At 44.3% G+C, this 21,480-nt stretch overlaps 1 protein-coding gene across 1 annotated transcript; it reads right to left on the reverse strand.

Annotated features, from left to right (window-relative positions):
* Positions 1 to 778: 778 nt before the first annotated feature.
* On the reverse strand, positions 779 to 18,352 carry CHMP1A (charged multivesicular body protein 1A). Its single transcript, XM_043986739.1, has 7 exons — positions 18,200 to 18,352; positions 15,853 to 15,872; positions 7,574 to 7,651; positions 6,793 to 6,939; positions 6,199 to 6,327; positions 4,878 to 5,065; positions 779 to 3,912 (listed from the first exon to the last, which is right to left on the reverse strand). The coding sequence occupies exons 1-7, from the start codon at positions 18,204 to 18,206 to the stop codon at positions 3,891 to 3,893; spliced, it is 591 nt and encodes a 196-aa protein (XP_043842674.1). The 5' UTR covers positions 18,207 to 18,352; the 3' UTR covers positions 779 to 3,890.
* Between the last annotated feature and the right edge of the window lie 3,128 nt (positions 18,353 to 21,480).

The following is a 21,480-nucleotide window of genomic DNA, read 5'->3' on the forward strand; positions in this document are numbered from 1 at the left end:
TACAACCTCTGGGCCTACTGATGATCTCAGTGGAATCTGGACGTCCTTTCTTGTCTCTTTGATCCCTCCCACTCTCTCGTTCTCACCTGCTAGTCCAGCCCCATCATTTTACAGAGAATTGAGGCCCAGAATTGAAGTCACTTGTCCAAGGTCGAGGGTAATGAACCTTTGTCAGGACACTCAAACCCATGTCCTTCAACTCTAAATTCGATGTTCTTTCCATTACACCATACTGCCCTGTTCCCAAGGAATGTGGAAAACTAATCTCTATACCCTAAAGGAGCCAGACCATCACTCAAACAAGATGAAAGGAAATGCTGCTTGGCTGAAAAGTCTGGAAAATTCCTATGATCTCTATATACAAGAGGTTAAAAAAGGTGGGGGCACTAGGAAGGGAAGACGGTGAGTTCTTGGTTCTGTACTAACACTGTTACCGTCAGGGCAGAGTGGGCAGAGTACCTGCTCACTGGTCAGTTTACCTGGAGTTCCAACTCTGCCACTGAATTTGGAGTCAAGATCTCACTTGCAGAATACCTGTTCGACCTTGGACAAACTCCCTCAACCCTCCTGGGCTTCAGGCCCTCTGATGTAGAACAAGGTTGGGTTAAAGGACACACCCAAGTGAAGAAAGAGACCCCCCATTCCTATAGGAGCGTGCTAAAGGTAATAATGAGGGTGAGGGATTGGACAACTGGCTGATGCTCAATGCCTTACCCAGCATCCTATGGCCTCTTGCTTCCCCAGATATGGACCAGGTTCCCCAAACCAAGAAGTTGAGTTTTCAGGGATAAGAATTTGTTTACTTAAAATGACATTTTAGGAAATTAATAGTATCAATTGTTTTAAGGCAAAGTAGCCTGCTCCTTTGATGAACACAAGAACACACAATATCCTCAGGTGCTGGTCCTTTCTGGGTACCAGTCTTAGTGGTGGCCAACCCAGGAGGCCCCCGATCGTTTACAGGGCCTAAATCATGGTAGTGTTCAACCATACTGTGGATTCCTTCACACTTGTGACACTGCCCTTTTAGCAGTTACAATTCTCTCTTGTGATGCTTTCTGTGACATTCTTGAGGGCTGTAGAGTCCACGGGAAGTGTTTCCAAAGGTGAGCATCTATACTGGGCAGATCACTGAGCTCTTGACCCTCTTCATCCATGATCAAAGCTTTTCAACCGGGGGCGGCTAGATGGCGCAGTGGATAAAGCACCAGCCCTGGATTAAGGAGTTCCTGAGTTCAAATCTGGCCTCAGACACTTGACACTTACTAGCTGTGTGACCTTAGGCAAGTCACTTAACCCCCACTGCCCCGCCAAAAAAAAAAAGCTTTTCAACCGTGGGAAAAGCAGGTCACCACCACCTCAAGAAGCAAGCCTGAAATCCTTCCAGCTTCCACTAAATGGTACACACCCAACAGAGAGAAGGCTTTTGAGCCTCTCTCCCACTCCAGGCTTTGACCCAACATCCAAGTCCCAAGCTCTGAAGGAAATCCTCAAAGGGACCTCTTTATTACACTGAACCCAGATGCTCCCAAGGCCACAAGGATCAAAGAGAAAGGACCAGAAGTAAAGATTTTCAAACCTATCTATACACAACTCATAAAAAAATATATACAGTTCCCTTACTAAGCAGCATGAATAATTTGGGACCTACCTGTGGGCATCCTTGATGAAGACTGCACTGGAGGGGGGGAAAGCTGCCCATGTATAAGCACAAGGTGCTATCTCCAAGTACCAACCTTACTGCTTATGTGAGTGCTATGGTAGGGATGCTAAAAGCTTCACCTCAAACTGCCTGCTCCTTTCACATTGACAAGAAACAAAACAACCAAACCCTAAAGCTTCAAGAAAATGGAGTGCAGGGGCAGCTAGGTGGCGCAGTGGATAGAGCACCGACCCTGGATTCAGGAGGACCTGAGTTCGAATCTGCCCTCAGACACTTAATACTCACTAGCTGTGTGACCCTAGGCAAATCACTTAACCCCAATTGCCTCACCAAGAAAAAAAGAAAGAAAAAAGAAAATGGAGTGCATCTCAGCAGATGGAAAACTCTGGGCTCACACTTTTTCTGCAGGCCTGCAAAGAGCTATTTGGGGAGGGGAGGAGAGGAGGGCAGAACACGAAATGAACCTTTTTTTGCTTTTCTCTCAAAGGTTCAGAGCTACAGATAGTCCCCAAAGTCTTATCACCAGTGACAGCTATGGATTCAAGTCCAAGTTCTCCTCCACAAGGCAAACGACAGATGTGAGCAGATGGGGCTTGCAGGACCTGTCCTCGGGCATGGGTGGGGGTGGGGGCAGGGACAGGAATCAATATTTGCATGAAAGGAAAAAGGAAGAACTAAACCAAGTGGCACAAACACCAAGAAGCCGTTATGAGCTTCCCGTGGATAAATGGCAAAGTTCTCCTTTGGGGCCCAGGCTGAGGGGAGACTGACACGCCCTCAGCCTTCAGCTCACAAGCTTTCCTTGGTTTGCTGAGGAGGAATGGGGCCATGCCAACACACATCATTAGCTACTGATCCTGTGGCAGAGATTCGAATTGTGAATCAATTTAATAACCCAAGAAATTTAATCATAAGAAACTGAAAGGGGATAAAAAAAAAAACAAACGATTAACCACCCTGCTACAGCGTCCCCCCTCCCCCGGGGACTGTAGCAGAAATCCCTAGACAAATGTCACCCAGGAGTGCTAAGGCTTCTATGTAGGTGCCTCCAAAGTCCTACTGCCACTTGAAGCCTTAATAGCTTAAAGCTATTGGATTCCAACCGGGGCAGGAACCTGGGAAAATGGGCCAATAAAACGGCACTCAGACCACTAGGATACCTCATCTATTCGAGGTTACCACTATCTCTGTCTCTTCCAACCTGCCCCCAAGAACAGACCAGTCCCTAAGAGCATGAAACTAGCTGTCCTCCCTCAAACGCTGAGCTAGGAATCCATTTGATGAAGCCGCTGAACACGTAATGAGAACTCAAGCTCCTTGGTGAAGTCTGGTCTCTAGGCTAGGGAGTCGACACCTTTAACACTGGGAGAAAAAGGGAGTTCCTTTCTAAAAGGCCACTCACTGGGAGGGAATTTTTCAAGGGGCCACCTGACGTGCACAAAGCTAGACTCACAGACATGGCCAGTCTGTATCAGCAGAGGGGACAGGAATCACTGAGGTCCAACCAGCAGCCAACTCAGTCCCAAGACCCAGGAACTCCCTTTATATATACAGTCAATGCCCAGGGCGATGGGGTCTCCTGCCATGCACACCCCTCTGTGGAGTCCCTTACCAATTTAACCAGACATCTGCAACACAGAAATCTGCTTGGGTGCGTTTAGCCTTGGCCAATGCTGCCCAATGCCCACCCCACCCCCACCCCCACAAGGGGCTGGTTCAATTTTCTAAGGGAATAGGACCCAGACATGCAATATATTGGAAATGAAGCAATACCGAAGAGTCTATCCACCTAAAGCCCCATAGATAACCAAGTAGTGTTGCATTCAAACCAAGTCAGTCTTCCTTCAAGTGTACAGAAAAGAAAGATTCCTTTGGAGGCGTCAGAATCCAGATGACGCGGCCTGACCTCCACTGAGAGCACAGCTGACCACACAAGAGCCCAAGTGCAGCAGCAGGGTCTTCCCTGCCACTGCTCTGGGGGAGGTCCATTGGCATAGAAACAAGGTACACATGGATGGTATGAGCTCATGCCCCCGGTGGAGAAAAGGGAAAGTCCAACGCCGTCAGAGATTGGCCGGGCAAAGGGTAACAGTGGAAGGAGGAGTTGGCTGCTTCTCTCTGTAGAGGCTGTGGAAGGGGTGGGGGGACGGAGGGCACCGCTTCCCTCCCACTCCTTTCCAGTGCGTGATCAGTGCAGGGAAAGCAGTCCATCAGGCTGAGGTACAGTTTAATTCCGCAAGGCCGCCAACCTGGGGAAAAAGCAAGTGGTCACTCTGGCAGGTTCAACACTAGTAACTCCCACTCTTGGAGAAAAAAGGAGGCCCTTCCTCTTTGTATCTGGGTCCATCCAATAAAAATATCTTTACAACCAACACCTTAATTTCATGGTTCCTAAGATCATACTATGAAATGCTGACCAAGAACCTGGATTGGAAAGAGGTGACCAGGGAAGCTAGGAGCAGGAACCGGACAAAGTGGGTATATGTGAGGGCTAGAAATGTTATTAATGGCTTACACTGGGCCTCTGTGCCCCAGAAGTCAGCTGCTTGACATGCAGGAGGGTACAGAAAGGAATGGCAAAGTGGAGAAGAGGAAACAGGGCCAAGAACTGAGTTCTACAAGGGTTAATGTCCGGTTGTCATTCAGTTCAATGAATCCTGGATCACAGTACTCAAAGTTATGACAAAATAACCTAGGCATGATGTGTGTGCATGAAGTCTTCTCCAATTACTCCGGCATACCCTGCTCTCTCCCTGCTATGCCATTCACAGAGTTACCAAAGGATCTGAATGACACTAAAGGAGAATAGCAGCTTCTATTTTCCCCCAAATGGACTGCAAGAGAAGCAGGTAGATGGGGAACCACATCTGGCACTTTCCACACACGGCTCAGGTGCCTAGCACAAGGTCAGTGCTCTGGAAATGCCTATTTCTATTTTGTAGCTAATGGTCTGAAATGGCTATCGTCCTTCACCCAGAAGGTGAAATGGCCACAGTCCCATAGAGGTTTTCTCCTAAGACCTTCCAAATGGTCCTTCACCCAACCTCTAGAAGTGCAAACAGCCCCAGAGCCTGTTGGCCAAATGAATAACTGAATGATCTCTCAGATCAGAGTGCCAGGAGTAGGAATGCCCTATCAACAGGGTATGGGGAGCTGAAGGCAGAGAGCAAGGAATAAAGGTCTGCTGAGCAAAGGGCAAGTGGAGAAAACATACCTTCGAGACAGCTGGTCTTCCTGGCTCCTGACAGAGCTCTCTCCGACAGCAGAGGCCCCTTCCGGAAGCTGACTGAGCTGGTCCATGACCTCCAGGCCATTTTCCTCGGCAATCTGCACAATAAGGCTATCCACCTGTTCCTGAGGAGTGGTCAGTGTGGTGGCTGAGCTCATCGAGTCCTCCATCACCTAAAGAAAGGGGGAAATCATCACTGTAGCAACAGGAAGGAAGAAGGCTGGCAAAGACAGAAAGGATTCTACTGCACTTAACCTTAACACCCTCAACCTCAAACTCATTTTACATGGATGGCAGCTAAGGAGAGAGATGACATCTCTGCTCATCCTCGCGTCAGGAGCTCCCTGGCCTCACCTACTCTCCCTCTCACAACTTCAGTGCATCCCAGCCCTTTGCTCCAGGCTCCAAGGAAGGTCGATCTCCTTGTTAAGACCAACTCCTTTACTTAGGTCTCTGATCCTACCCCCTCCCCGCCCCCCACTGGTTCTCTTTGCAGAATCATTATCCATCTCCTGCCCACTAAGTGTAGACATCCATCAACCTTCTATTCCAGACCTTTTCTCTCTACAATCGCTCTCCTGATTTCCGTCGTCCCTATGGGTTCAATTATTACCTTCATGTGATAAGATGCCTCCCAACTCTCAATGTCTACACCTAAATTTCAGTTCCACCTGCTAGACAGCTCTACTTGGGTGTCCCAATGGCAACTCAAACTTGATATATCCCAAATGGAGCTCTCTTCCCCACCAAACCCCCCTTACTTCCAACTTCTCTTTCTAGGAGGATGTCATCATTCTTCAGTCACCCAGGTTGACAGTCTACAAGTCCTTCTTGACTATTCTCTCTCTCTCACTTCCCATAGTCAATCAGCTGTCAGGTCTTGCTGATTCTCCCCCCAATCTCTCTCATAAGCAGGCCTTTTCTAGTCTCACAGGGTTTCCCACCATGGGTTAGACCCTTGTTATGCCTCACCTACCATAACAACTTCCTAACTGGTTCTGCTGCTTCCAGTCTCTCCCCTTTCCAAGCAGGGACTAAAATCATCTCGCTAAGGCAGAGGCAGCCCTGGGATCAATTATTTGAGTAGGTTCTGGAGGGCGAGGCTTTTGTTTTTGCCTTGGTTTCCCTGGTGCCTCCTGACACCTTTTCTGGAGTGGGTGCTTCACAGATGTTGACTGCATCATTGTGGTTTGCTGCTGAGTATTACCACTACAGTGCTAGCCATCTCTGTCCCCTCTCCACATGACTGTCTCCCCATCAACAAACACACAGACCCATACATCTGAACACAGGACAGGTGACCTACCGAAGTGTGGACATCCAGATTCTGAACCTGCTGCTCAAATTTATCCATCACAGCAGACACCTTCTGTAGGTCCATGGTATTGAGAGCTTTGTCCAGGGCCTTGGTCACCTGAGCCATATTCTTAGTTACCTAAGATAGGAAATAGGGGACACAGAGCAAACCAGAGAAAGGAAAAGAGTAAAACCATGAAAATGTCATCATGAAATGATAGATTCTCTGAACTTGCTAGGGCAGTCTTCACTGAACCAAGGGGAAGAACTGGGCCTTTCCTATCTCCATACAGCTAAATGGGCTTTGGGGCTGATATGGATCCCAGGGTCTGGGGGAGCATGGATGTTTCTCTGCATCCAGAAGAGGTCCTACCCTTAATAATTACAAGTGAAGGCATTAAGAATAGGTCAAGATTTCAATAAAACAGCATATGCCATGTAATTTTTACACCCACAACAGCACAGCCATGTACACAGTGGTTGCTAAAGAAATTTTATACATGACCAAATTAATGCAAGTAGGTCTAAAGTGAAAAAGATGATTTGATAATAGTTAACATTGTATTAACAGAAATCCAGGAGCTAGAAAAAGACAGTCATTTACCCCCTTCATGGTCACGGCCGTCTGGACCTTAGAGGCCACTGCATCCACACGGGAAGACATCCGAAGCCAATTCAAGCTCTCATTCTTTTTACGGATGGCATTCTCCGCATAGACACGAGCACACTCCACATTTTTTTGCTGAAGAGCCTGTCATGACAAACACAAATATGAACTGAAACCAACTGGTTGGATTTGTATTTTACAAAATTTTCTTCCAACTCCTTTCAATCCCCCAGTCTTTATTTTTCTTCCCAAATGTTAGTTGTGAGAGATGCCCACCCTTTCCTGAATCCAACCTATAAACTAGACTAACCTTAATGATAGTTTAAAAGATTCCAGACTTAGGAAAATTTCACCATGCAAATTTCTTTGGATGCATTTTCCTTCTCATTAATTCTGCACTTCTCATTCCCTGGGCTTCCTCCCCAGTTCCAAACCTTCCAATATTATAAGACAGTAAATAAGCTGAGAGTGCCTCCAACAAACAATTCAGATTTATAGAGTATTCTGTCCACCCAGATTCACAATAAAACCTAACCAAAAAAGGGGAAGGAGAGGAAGAGGGTGAAGAGAAAGAAGAGGGATGCTCATCAAATATTTTTTGCACAGCATTTGTTTAAGTAAGTACTTAATAAATACAACAGACAGAAAGGCAGGCAGACAGATAAGATTCTTGAGGCCCTTCTGTGTCCAGGATGGGCATTACCACAGATATGTGATCAGACAGAGGGTATTTTTACTGTAGAACCACTGGACTCAGCAGGGCTCATAGTCACCTCACCTTCTTGACCTTGGCTTGCTCAGCCTTAGAATCCTTCTCAGCCTTCTTGGCCAACTTCTCCAACTGTTTTGCTGTGAACTGAAAAGACATAAAAAATGTACTGAGTACTAACTGGAAAAACACACAAGGCTCTCTCAGGGTTTACTAGGTCTCCCTTCACTCCAGATTAAGGAGTCCCAAGAAACTTGGCCTCAAGGTCCTCTGTCTTGTTGGCTGCCTTAGGGTACCCTTGTGACTGAACATTATCAGTCACCACTGTGTGCTAGATATTTTCAAGGATGAGACAAGATGCCTGTAGGTGTGTGATTCTTCTTTCTATGGTGGTGCCAGTCAGGTTGCCAGGAGCTGTGATTTCTACATTTTCTCTTTCAAACTCTCAGTCACATCTCCTTCCAAGCTAAGTCACAGGAGAAGGCCGAGGAGGTCTGACTAATTTCTGTTCCAAATGTGAAGAATTTGCTATGACAGAACTTCTGTTAAGTTTGGAAAAATCATTTGTGTATACAAGAAATAGATAAATCACTGATATATAAGGGAAACTACCTTGGGAAAGAATGTTTACTGAATGTTTATTATCATTTTTTACTTGTAGAGTGAGGGCAGTTGTAACAAAGAATATATATTGGTCATTCTTACAGCTACTATTTAAAATCAACAACTTTTCACTGAATTTGATAGATTCTATGCTTGGCCATACCTTAATGCACACAAGTTTGATTTCCTAAGACCTATATACTTCAATAAAAGTTAAATGGACATACTCCCTCTTTTATGATTTACTGGTACATTTTTAAAAATAATAAATCTGCCATGAACTACATTATAGCTGGAACCTTGCACTTCTATGGATGAATTTATTACATTCAACGTATTTAATTTTATGCTAACTAATTCTAAAAATGCAGAAAAATAAATGGACGTGATTTTATCTCATGCCAAAAAAAAGGGGGGGGGGCAGCTAGGTGGTACAGTGGATAGAGCCCTGGCACTGGATTCCAAAGGACCTGAGTTCAAATCTGGCCTCAGCCACTTAACACTAACTGTGTGACCCTGGGCAAGTCACTTAACCCCAATTGCCTCATCAAAAAAAATTTTTTTTGGAAAATCAGAACAACAAACAGTTTTCTTAGATTTATTCTATCCATAAACTCTCATACTTAACTCTCTACTGTGAGAGGAAAACGATATGAGAAACAAGTCACACTCAATTTTCTAAAACTATTAAAGGATTTTCCATTCACACAAATGAATGGAAGCCAAATTCTGAACAAGAGCTCTTGATCCTCATACAGAATGGAATCATGCTTTGGAAAGTTAAAAATGCCAAAAGGCAATATAGTTGCTCTATGATACTAAAGGAACAGAAAGTTGGGAAGGGAGTGGCATGGTCAAATTTGCTTTAGGAAAGTCACTCGGGCAGCTGCTTGGCAAGGCATCTGAATAGGGAGAGAAGCAAAGAAGACAAAAGAAGTCAAGATAAGTGGTACAAGGGCCTGAAAGCTTAGGGTGCTGGCTGTGTGAAAAGAAAGGTGTGGATATAAAAAGATGGAGAATTCACAAAATTTGGCAACTGAACGGATCTATGGCATGAATGAGGATGAGGAATGAAGGATGACACCAAGGTTACAAACCTGGATGATGAGATACAAGGTGGTGCCCCAGACAGAAATACTAAGTTCAGAAGAGCGGTGGGTTTGGGAGAAGAACTGAAGAGTTCTGTTTAAGATGTGCCAAGTCTGAGATACCTATGGAATAACAATCCAGGTCAAAGTGTCTAGAAGGTAGTAGGTGATGCACAATGGGAACTTAGGAGAAGAATGGACATGTGAACCTGGGAGTCAACTGTACAGAGATAGCTGAGTGAGAGAGTCTAGGGAAGAGCCAGCACAGGGTCTGGGAGTCCTTCCAGTTAGGGAGCATGATGTGAATGATTCAACAACAAGGATGAAGAAGGATTAGTCAGACAGACAAGGGAACCAAGATTAAGAAATGTCATGAAAAATCCCAAAGGAGAAGTCAGTCAACAGTGTAATGTGCTGCACAACAATCAGGAAGGATGAGGATTGAGAATAGACACATAGACCTGTCAATTAAGAGATTATCAGTAACTTTACAGAAAAGACATCCAGTGGAGTGATGAAGTCAAAATCTGCAGAACTGCAGAGGAGTTTAGAAGAGTGAAAGGTGAGGAAGTGAAAGCAAAAGGGGGAGACACTTTTTTCCAAAGTATTTGACTGAGGAGAGATATAAGATAACATTTGAGAATCGTAGGATCCAATGAAGGTTTTTAATGGATGAAATTAGGTGTGTCTGTAGGCAGCAGGAAAGAATCTATTAGAAAGAGAGAGAAAGTATGGTCATCAGGGAAGTCTGCTAGAGGAAGACTACAAGGAGCATCTAGATCAAGGGGACATGTAGAAGAGCTGTCCCTGGCAAGGAGAAGGGCCATCTCTTCATCAGAGACTGGAGTCAAGGAGGAGCTAATAAAGGATCCTGGCAAGGAATTGTATGATGGGAAGAAGAGTGTACTCGAGGCAAAGGGTCTCCATTTTCTCAGTCAAGGAGGAAGTGAGGATAACTCTTCTCAGTAATCCAACGATCTAAGATAATTCCAAAGGACTCATGACTGAAAATGCTCTCTACATCCAGAAAAAAGAACTCTGGAATCTAGATGCAGATTGAACATTACTGTTTCTACTTTTTTGAGGTTTTCCTCTTTTGTTCTGATTCTACTACTCCCCCCCACAAACCCCCCCACCCTGGGGTGGGGTGGCTTTTTTTTTCCTTTTTGGCAGGACAGTGAGGGTTAAGTAACATGCCCAGGGTCACACAGCTAGAAAATGTCAAGTGTCTGAGGCAGGATTTGAACTCAGGTCCTCCTGAATCCAGGGCAGGTGTTTTATGAAGTGCACCACCTAGCTGCCGCCTAATATATATATATATATATATATATATATATATATATATATATATCCCCTTTTGTGGGGCAATGAGGGTTAAGTGACTTGCCCAGGGTCACACAGCTAGTAAGTGTCAAGTGTCTGAGGCCAGATTTGAACTCAGGTCTTGCTGAATCCAGGACCGGTGCCTTATCTACTGCATCACCTAGCTGCCCCTGGAGCACTTTTAAAAATATATTAGTTGGGGGAGCTAGGTGGCGCAGTGGATAAAGCACTGGGCCCTGGATTCAGCAAGACCTGAGTTCAAATCTGGCCTCAGACACTTGACACTTACTAGCTTTGTGATCCTGGGCAAGTCACTTAACCCCCATTGCCCCACCAACCCCCCCCCCCACAAAAACAAACAAAAAAAACAACCAAAAGTGCTTCACAGTGCTTGCTAACTGAAATTCAAAATATACCAGTCACCACATGATACCAGACAAAACTTCCACTTATCTAACAAGATACCACTGTAATCTGTTTCCTAGGGAAGAGGTCTATTAGTCACCACCTTGAAATTGAGAGCTCTTCACATACTAGAAGTCTCTCATTAGAGGGCAAGGCTAAGATGTTGGAGTAAAGGGCTGAACCCAGTGAACTCTCCCAACAGTCCCCTCCAAACAACTTTAAATGAGCACTTCAAATAACATTTTGGAGTGACAGAGCCAACCAAAGGTCAGAGGGAGACATTTCTGCAGGAGAGGTCTGTGACACTTGGGTGGATGCAGGCCCAGAGCTCTGCAGAACCAGCTGTGAGCCCTGGAGGTAGATGCTGCAACAACAGCAGGAGCAGGAGCTTCCAGAGACTACCAGGGAGTGGGACAAGTGGTTAGAAAGATTATAGATAGCACTGGCCATAGCACTATGTGCAGATGGTGCTGACTTGGCAACTCTGTTGCCCATAAGCAGTTATGGGCTGCATTATCAGAGTGGAGAGGAGCACTACTAGTACTTGTGGACAGGGAGGAGCAGGGACTTTTCCTGGGTAAACATCAGAGCTCAGACCAAGAGAGCAGTGACCATTCTCCCAGGATACCACCACCTTGGAAGCACCAAAAACTTGCAGAACCCCAGAACTAGCTCTGAAAACAGCAGCACAAAAAACCCCCTGAAGCTTGGCACAGTACCATTCACCCCCTAGGGAGCAGAGCCAAACTTTTAACATCAAGTTCAAAGTGAACAACAAAATAACCTGAGTACAAAAAGTTACTAAGGTGGCAGGGAAGACCAAGACTTAAATTTAAAAGAAAACAATGTAAAAACAGCTATAAGCAAAACCTCAAAGAAAAATGCCAATTGGACCCAAGGCCAGAAAGAATTCCTGGAAGGGTTTTATGAAAAGAAAATGACTTTCCTCCCTCTAATTCATTCCCTACCCAACTCTTCAAATAATCTTCCTAAGTTGGGAAAATTTTTTCAGAGCAAGTGTCTCTGATAAAGGCCTCCTTTCTCAAATATATAGAGAACTGAATCAAATTTATAAGAATACAAGTCAACTCCCTACTTGATAAATGGTGAAAGGATATAACCAGGCAGTTTTCAGAAGAAGAAATCTGAGCTTTCTATAGTCATATGAAAAAGATGTTCTAAAAGTCACTATTGATTAAAGAAAGGCAAATTAAAACAACTCTGAGATACCACCTATCAGAGATGACAAATGCTGGAAGGGATGAAGGAAAAATAAGTACATTAATTGCTGGTGGACTAGTGAACTGGTACAACCATTCTGGAGAACCATCTGGAACTAAGCCCAAAGAACTATAAAACTTTTGTTCCAGAAATACACTACTAAGTCTATACCCTAGAGAGACTAAAAAAAAAAAGGAAAAGGACCTATACTCACAAAAAATATTTATAACAGCTTTCTGTGGTAGCAAATTGTGGTAGAAATTGAGGGAATGCTTGTCTATTGGGGAATGGCTGAATAAAACATATGATTGTGATGGAGTACTATTGTGCTATAAGAAATAATGATGGGGGTTGGGGGGGGTGGCAGCTAGGTGGCAAAGTGGATAAAGCACCAACCCTGGATTCAGGAGTTCCTGAATTCAAATCTGGCCTTGGACACTTGGCACTTACTAGCTGTGTGACCCTGGGCAAGTCACTTAATTCCCACTGCCCCACAAAAAGAAAAAAAAAGAAATAATGATGAGAGTGGCTTGAGGAAAAGACCTATATGAACTGATGCAAAGTGAATGAGAAGAACTGGGAAAGCCCTGTGCACAGTAACAGCAACGTTTAATGATGACCAACTGTGAAAGATTTGGCTAGCCTGATCAATACAATGATCCAAGGCATAGCTAAAGGACTCATGATGAAAAAATGCTATTCACCTGGAGAGACAGAGAACTGATGAACTCAAATCGTAAACTGAAATACCACTTTATTTTTTTGTTTGTGATAGGACTAATATAGAAATGTATTGCATAATTTCCCATGTGTAATTCATGTATTGTTTGCCTTCTCAGTGGGTGAGAGAGGATTAGGAGGCAGGGAATCTAGAAAACTCAAAACTTAAAGAGAAAATACTAAAAGTAAATGTGGCAGGTGAATGCAGTAAAGGGAAACTGAGGTGCATTCTCCTAGCATGAGCATAATCAGTTTACTGACAGTGATGCATGACTGTTAACAAAATAGGTCAAGACTGGCCACTTCAGTAAGGCTATCCACTCCAGTGAGATAGGGGGAAGGGAAGTCCTCTTCATTGATCTGCAGGAAAGGAGAGCTCTGGGTAGTTGGGGAGCATTACAATTGGCTGTACTAGAGAAAATGCACTGGTATCAGGTGTGACTAATCACACCCATCTCTGACAATTAAGGAATGTTAATTGTTCTAAGAGACTCATCTGCCTCTAGGAGACCTGAACCACCCTGATGACACAAGAGGCAAGAACAGAAAACTTGTCTTTTGGGGGATGGCACTGGCTTAAGCTGGCTGGGGCTTGCAGACAACAAGCAGATGTCCCAGGAGCTGAGTGCATAAGTGATAACATTGTCTTTCAACCACAACTTTAAACCAGCTGAGAGGGGCAACTGCATTCTTGAGCTTTAACTCCAGAATGAGAAATGTGGCTTGACAAAATGGGGAATAGGGTCAATTACAGAATAGAATCGATACAGCAGAAATTAAGGGTAATGTAAATTTTTATCTTTTCACATACATTTTTAAAAAAGAAGTCTTTGGATACAGTGGGGAAAAATAGAATGGTATCCACTACCACCTTGCTTGCCACTTGGTAGGACCAATATCAGGGTTAACCACCCTTGTAAACAATTCATGCTAGTCCTATTAAATGAGAAAGGTAATTTCCTTGTTTTAGTTCCTGATCCAATGAACAAGAAAGAAGCTCATCAAAATGGATGACTACAAATTGTTCTTTAGGAAAGATAAGTACTCCTTAAGACAGTCCAACATGTACCAGGGCTCTACACTAATGCTTTCCAGATGACTAAACAGCAGCTCTCAACATACAAAAATGATGCTCCAAAGAGCTTCTAGGCAAAACCTTCTCTGTGGCACTGTCCTTTCCTAGAACCTTTGGGAGCCTTGAACTGCTTGCAAAGGATTAACAGAACTGGGCAGGGACTTAATACAGCATCAAGTTCCAGGTACTGCCAGTTGATGGTTTAAGAAAGAAAAAAAAAAAGACCTGAGTCTCACACAGATCAATAAATTCCACCTTCAGAACACAGACACACGAACACACACCCCTCACAATTTCCTCCCACTATCACCAAAGGCAAATGTGACAGGACTATCCATGGCTGGTTGCTTAGCAACAAACTACCTTCCACATATCCCTCTCAGGTGGCAGGATGCCCTTTTGTGACATTCTCCCTCCAACTGACTATTTCTTTTCCCCTGCAACACTTTCTTCCTGTTTCTCATCTTAGCTCTTGGTCCTCTCTCCATTAAGGCTGTGCTTGATGTTCATTTTAATCAGATTTCACCAGTGAAAATGTTGGGGGACAAAGAAGGGAAATACACAATATATGACTTGCTCTGGGCTCCTGTGCTACATACAGTATTTCTTCTCTGTATCTCATCTTCCAACAGAGTTGGAAGCCATTAGTTCTTCATAGATTAGAAGAGGAAGGATCCTTAGAAATCATTTAAGAAATGGGGAAACTGAGGCCCAGAGAGGGAAAGTATTTCCCTCAAGGTGATCACAATTTAGTGGCAGAGCTGAGAACAGAGCCAGGCTTCATGGTTTGAAGTTCTATACTCTTTCCACAAAACTGCATGGCTTCAATCTGTAGGTACAGTGAGGCTCAACATAGGACCCTTTCTGAGGGATCTATTTTTTGACATTAAATGCTTTTCAATGATTCATGGTCAACCTCAGGGTTTCTAGTGTGCATGCATTGAGAATATGGTTTTCAACAATATGGAAACTCCTAGATAAGTATCTCAAAACTTGTTTCAAGAATGATGCTAATTGGCCTTCCCAGAAAAGTATCCCAGAAGGCCAGATGCATACACAATCTCATACTAGTTTCCAAGTGGCTCAATAGAATGCCTGCACATAGTAGGCATTTAATAAATGCTTGATGCCTTGCTTGTTTTGTTTAAATCTGTGCATAGCTATAAAACAGTTCATTCTGAAGGTGATAAGAACCCTGACCAATCTTGAAGTAACCTCAGGATTTTATTTAATCTGTGGGCAGCCAAATTCAAGAGCTACTTGAACAAAGAAAGGACAGAGATCTGTCTCACTGTTGTTTCCTATCCTTTCTCCTCATCTGTTTTCTAATCCAGAAACCACACTGTATTCCTGATTAGGAGGACCCATGAAGTGATATTGCCAGTAAGTTTTAACCCCAAATAACTCAGGAAATACAAGCTGAAGATGACCTCCAGATGGCCAGATTGGCATATAATCAGGGAGACACCAAAAGCAAATATTAGTATAAGTCTACTCTGGGTTTAACTAAGAAAGCCAAAACTCAGGTGGAAGGAAAGGCTCAGCTGTCATGAAATCTCTTTGAAATGTGATATTAATGGATTTGAGGCTGCCTTTTAGAAGCTGAGAGGCAAGTGGAGGGATAAGTGTAGCATTCAAGTTGTGTTTTTTAAAGATAAGATGCTCAATCTTTTCTGGGTGAGTATAGCTGACCTGCTTTTGCTCAGCTCCTGACAAGAAAAGGAACTAATGAACCATCACGCCAACTAAGAATCCCTTCTTTGCAGCAGCCTAACTTTGCCTGAGCATTACAGACATTTATCATCAGGGCCCTAAATCATTTGAGGTTTTTCCAGTATGTGACACTTATTATGGACCTTCATTTTCTAATCTCTAAGGCAAGATTAAGGGGGCAAAGACCTTTCAGTACATACCTTCAACTGGAACAGGGTATCTGAAAAGAAAAAAGAAATGGTTTAAGAATTTTAGAAGCAATTAAATCAAAAGACTTCAGGTTTTTTTTTACAAACAGGTTTCTATATCCAAGAATGGATACTTCTTGATGATAAAAGAACTAAAACAAGGAGGTCAATCAATAAATATACATACTGAACAGGATTCCAAAGTTATAACCAGAAGGAACCTTATAGTGATCATCTTGTTCACCTCCCTCATTTTACAGATGAGAAAACTGAGGCCCAGAGAGGTGAAATTCTTACCCCCACCCCCCTCACAAAGGTTTAATACCAGATGTCCTGTCTTATGGGTCCCATTCCAAAGTACCCCGCTAGTGGGTTCCCCCACTCTTCTCTAGTTAGTTAACAGGTAATGTTGACTATCTCAGTGGCTTTGGACTTTCCTTTCAAACTTTCTGATCAAGGGAAAATGAAAAAGAAAGGAGGATGATGGTGTACAAGGCATCAGAAAGTCCCAATTCTAGAGAGCTGGAAGAGAATGCTGTCCTAGTGTTAGGAGGGGCTTTTGGGGGTGTTTCTGTGTTTGTTTTTTCCTGGCCAATCCACTCCCTGCCACTTCTGCAAATGGATGCACAAGTAAGTTGCAAGTCATTTAGACATGAAATATTAGCCACAGGGTTTTCCCTATTTACCAAAGAAAGGAAAAATTTTTAGAAGGCACAAATAATTTATTGCTGCAACCCAAATCTCCCAAACATTGCTGGCAGGGGTGCTTCTGCTATCTATAAAACACAGTCATAGCCCTAGGCCTTCAACTGCCACAGGTACATAAACCAGTCTAATCAATGCCACACCCAGAGTACTGCAGTGGTCTCAGCAGAGGTCCACAACACTGGAGAAAATTCTGTTTGGGGAGAAAGAGGTTTCATCTCAGAGGGCATGACTACTGTTGAGTAAAACTGGGTTTGGGAATGAAAGGGAATGCTGTGTAATATTTATCATGACCAAGCTTGACCTCCCAGAACAGATAATGTACCTCCCTCTTTCGAGGGGCAGGTAGGAGAAACCCAAGCTATAGAGACATGAGATATTGCATGTGGTGTCAGACTCCCTTGATGTGTTGGTTAGTTCAGCTGTGCAGTTTTCTCTCCTTGTGCCTTTTTGGTCTTTACTAAAAGACATGGTTCTAGGGCTAGAAGGCTATGTAAGAAAATTAAGACGAGTTTAAAATGTTATGAATACAAATTTTAAAAGGGAAAAGAAAACTGAATTGGGATTGAGTTACATGAGTCATTAACAGGGAATGCATTGTGACTCTGATCCAGTCCTGAGACATTTAGAAATCTAGACAACATGGAAGACTCTTCAGGGGAGTGATAAACAAAAGGGATGTCTCATTCCAGCCTCTGAGCCTTTTGGCAAATATTGCTTTCTGTCTTTTAAAAATGAAGTTTCCACTGCAAAAAGTGATTAGGGATGTTGTAAAAGGAATTCCTGTTTAGTCATGAGTTGGGAAAAAAAAGTGCTGAAATCCCAACTGTGATTCGTTAGGGTAGCTGACTCTTCAGCTTCACCTTTTGTATAGAACACCTGTTGGCTGTCTTTAGATAAGACTCCACTATAAGCTCTTCCCCATCACTGAGGGTCTATTTATGAAAGACGTTGTTCAGGTACAGACTGGACTTGGATGGCCTCTGCACACAGTAGGCGCTTAATAATTTTCTGTTGAATAGTACTTTGTATCTTGCCCAAACATCTCTCTACAAACAGTGATTTGCACACTTCGTGAGCCGGAAGGGATCTTATGTATTCAACGAGTAAATGACGCTATTTCCCGGAGAAGGAGGATGCCTGCACCTTGGTCAGGCCTCAAGAACGGACCCTGGTAACTCAAATCATCTAGTCCCAAGTGCTCTAACATCCCGGACATGTGGTTATGTAGCTTCCCTTGAAAGATTACCAGGAATGGGGGAAAAAACCCATCTAAGGGCAGTTCATATCCTATAAGTGTTCAGTCAATCAACATTGATTAGGTACCCGACACTGGACTAAACATTGGGGACACAGAGGCAGGTAGACCCTGTGCCTGCCCTAAGGAAGCTTACAATCAAAGGCGGAGAGGAAGAGTTGAGAAGGGACAGCCTGCCACGCCCCACTGAAGGGAGGGGTCCCGCCACGCCCCCTTCGCTCTCATAACTGCCCCCCCTTCCTCCCAGTCTCAGAGCGGCACCCCGAGGTCAAAGGAGGAGTGGAGGGGCTGGAGCCCACGCCACGAAGCCCGGTCCGAGGGGTCAAGGAGGCCCCTCCCCGCCTCCCAACGTCAAACTTGCTCAGCCGCGGATCTGCGCTAAGGGCAGCCTCTTACCGTCCATGGCGAACGGGCCGCGGCGCCGGGGCTTCGGAAGCCACTGGGCTGGGGCAGGGGAGAGGAGCGAGGCAGAGGAAGGGCTGTCAGCGTCCAACGTCTGCGACCCTAGCCGACCCGCGGCGCCCCAGACGGCACTTCCGGGAATGCGCTTCCTGGTGCCACTCCTCTTTTCTCGCGAGAGGTCTGCGCAAGACCCGCCCCGCCCTTTTCCTCTGCCCCATTTCCGGGTCCATCTCCAGAGAGCCATTCCGAGCCACGTGACCAGGGTAACCCCCGCCCAATTCCATGGGGCGGGGCCAATGGGAGGCGGGGCGTCCTTTGGGTGGGCGGATCCTCCCCTCAGGCTCGTTGCGGGCGGTGTTGAGGTCGCGGCTCCCTCTGAGGTCCAAGCCTGGAGGGCTCCCCTCCTACCCACCCCACTCCCCCAGGTGATGATGCAGTGGCTCATTTGTGAATCACACGGGACTTGACTTGGGGGGAGGCGAGGGGGCTGGTGTTGGCGTGTAGGAGAGGACAGGGCGAGGGGAGGGGAGGGGACGAAGTGGGAAATAGACTAATGCCCTTATGGGGCTTAACTAAAGCGAACATTCCTGACTCCAGGATCAAATGAGAAACTTGTTTGGATACGGTGACTATGGGAATTCGTTGTGCTTGACCACATGGTTGTCACCAAGCAAAGCCCGTTCTTCCCAATGTGGGGAAGTAGGAAGGGAGAAATATGAACTTAATTTGAAAAAGAAAAGGAGCAGTTGGTGGACGCAGTGTGGAAGGAAGGAGGGGCGGGCTTTTGCAACTACAGCACATGAGGAAGAATTAAGTAAAAGGACTGGTTAGCTCTCAGATCATGAAGGGCTTTAAAAACCAAGCAGACCTTTTTCTATCTAGTAAGCACGTAATAAATATGATCGACTTGATTCTAGAATAGGGAGCCACTGGAGTTTTGTTGAGTGGGTGCTGGACTTGTAGAGGCGAATGGATGAAGGCTTTTTTATTGCATTCTCCCGAAAATGGGCACCCCTGCTTAGGCTCCAAGGAGTGTTTGAACAAAGCTTCAGACGAGCTGATATCCCTTAAGGTCCCTCCCCTCCTTTCTCCAATTGGGTGGGAGGATCACAAGTCTTCTCAGGTGTCCTCTTATGTAACCCCTTAGTACGTTCTCCTCCCATTACATATTTCTTCATACATCCCATGTTCATAAACAGGCTGTCAAATCCCACCCAGAGGCAGAGAAGTTAATATTCAGGAACTCATACTTATTAAGCATGTACAGAAAGAAGTTGGGTTTATTAAACTTCACTTAACCCACCTCAACCAGCACCAACCAGAACCAGCCAGGTTTGTTTTTGTTTTTCTACTTTACGACCCTTTAGGAATGTTTGAAGAGGGGCTAGAATAGAGGTTGCTTTGCTGTGTCTCTGAAATAAGTGACACAGGATTCTAACTTCTCACTGCCCCACCTTTTCATTCTGTCACTTTTTCATTTCTGATGCTCCTTTCCATCCCTGAAGCAACCTCATGTATTCCCCCTCCTCAGAGATCATACTCTCTCTAGGTTCTTTAGTTCTTTTCAAGACCATCATTTGGACCTTGTTATCAATCCTAGAGTGCTACCACTTGCATCCCTTCAACCACCCTTGTGGTTAAATTAATAAAACAGGGTATTATGCAAGGGATGGAGAAGGAAGAACCCCAGTTGTTACCACCAACTGCCATTGAATCACAATACTCAGCCATTTTTGAGGATGGAATCCCACTTTTGTACTGGCACATGGGCCATTCTTTCTCATATTAGTTGCCATTTCCTTTGTTACTCTCCCAGTATCATCAATTTCCTTTATTTTTATTTGCTGGGGCAATGAGGGTTAAGTGGCTTGCCCAGGGTCACAGAGCTAGTAAGTGTCAAGTGTCTGAGGCTGGATTTAAACTCAGGCTCTCCTGAATCCAGGCCAGGGCTTTATCCACTGCACCACCTAGTATCATCAATTTTCTTTTTCTTTTCTTTCTTTTTTTTTTTTTTTTTTAGTGAGGCAGTTGGGGTTTAGTGACTTGTCCACAGTCACACAGCTAGTAAGTGTCTGAGGTCGGATTTGAACTCAGGTACTCCTGACTCCAGGGCCGGTGCTCTATCCACTGCGCCACCTAGCTGCCCCAGTATCATCAATTTTCAAACAGCAATTGGTCAAATTCAATTTTCTGCAAACTCCTCCTTCTTCCACCAACAGGTAATCTAGAACCATTCTATGTTGCGAGATTCTTTCCCTCATTTGCATACCTTGGTCTTCCAATAATTCCAAAACCTCAGCTATCTGGTTTGTTAACTCCAATACAGCCTGATTAATTTATTAAAATTTATTTAAATCTGATTTATTTATTCAAAATTTACATATAGATTCTATATCCTAAATTCCTGTTTTGTACCCAGATACCTGGTCCATAGGTTTGTATTATCCTTTGAAGGGGCCACTCATTTCTCCATCAATTAGCACTCCCTGTACTAGTGAGTCCTATATCTATACTCCTTTTCTGTCTTCTTAACTCTTCATAGGGCTGAATACCTAAATCTTTCCCAGTTCTTCTTCTAGGAAGAACTGAGGCCTAATTAACTCAATATAGCATATACCTGTCCTGTTCTCAAGGAGGCATGTGTAAGCAGTTTGACCACAAACCCAAAGGCTGTTTTTGTTCCTTGTAAAATTCTATCCTCATTATATTTTTTTTTTTTTTTTTTTTGCGGGGCAGTGGGGGTTAAGTGACTTGCCCAAGGTCACACAGCTAGTAAGTGTCAAGTGTCTGAGGCCGGATTTGAACTCAGGAACTCCTGAATCCAGGGCCGGTGCTTTATCCACTGCGCCACCTAGCCGCCCCCCTCATTATATTTTTGATAACAATCCCCAGATATAACATGAGAAACAAATGTCAATAACTACCAAGATTATAACATCAAGCAGGGCTAACAGCATTAGCTAATATCAAGTCTCTTTGTAATTTCAGTGATGTACTCCCAGTGTCCAATTAATCAGCAATTTTCATCTTGGCTCTCAGATGTCCTATGTAGTTGTCTGGTCTCAGGAACTCCTTTTCTTGGGTCAGCCTAGAAGATGTCTTGTCTCCAGGGCACCTCTTCAGTAGATTTACTTCTCTGGTTTTAAATTACTTGTAGCGGCTCATCAGATGTCCCTGTTAAAATCTCTTGCAAAACAGATATTAATACAAATTGATGCAGTCTCTCAAATGCTACTTCTCCAATAACTAGTCCATGTAGTAAAAACTACCTCAGA

The sequence above is a fragment of the Dromiciops gliroides genome, chromosome 2 (genome assembly GCF_019393635.1).
Source record: "Dromiciops gliroides isolate mDroGli1 chromosome 2, mDroGli1.pri, whole genome shotgun sequence".
In the NCBI taxonomy this organism is placed as follows: domain Eukaryota; kingdom Metazoa; phylum Chordata; class Mammalia; order Microbiotheria; family Microbiotheriidae; genus Dromiciops; species Dromiciops gliroides.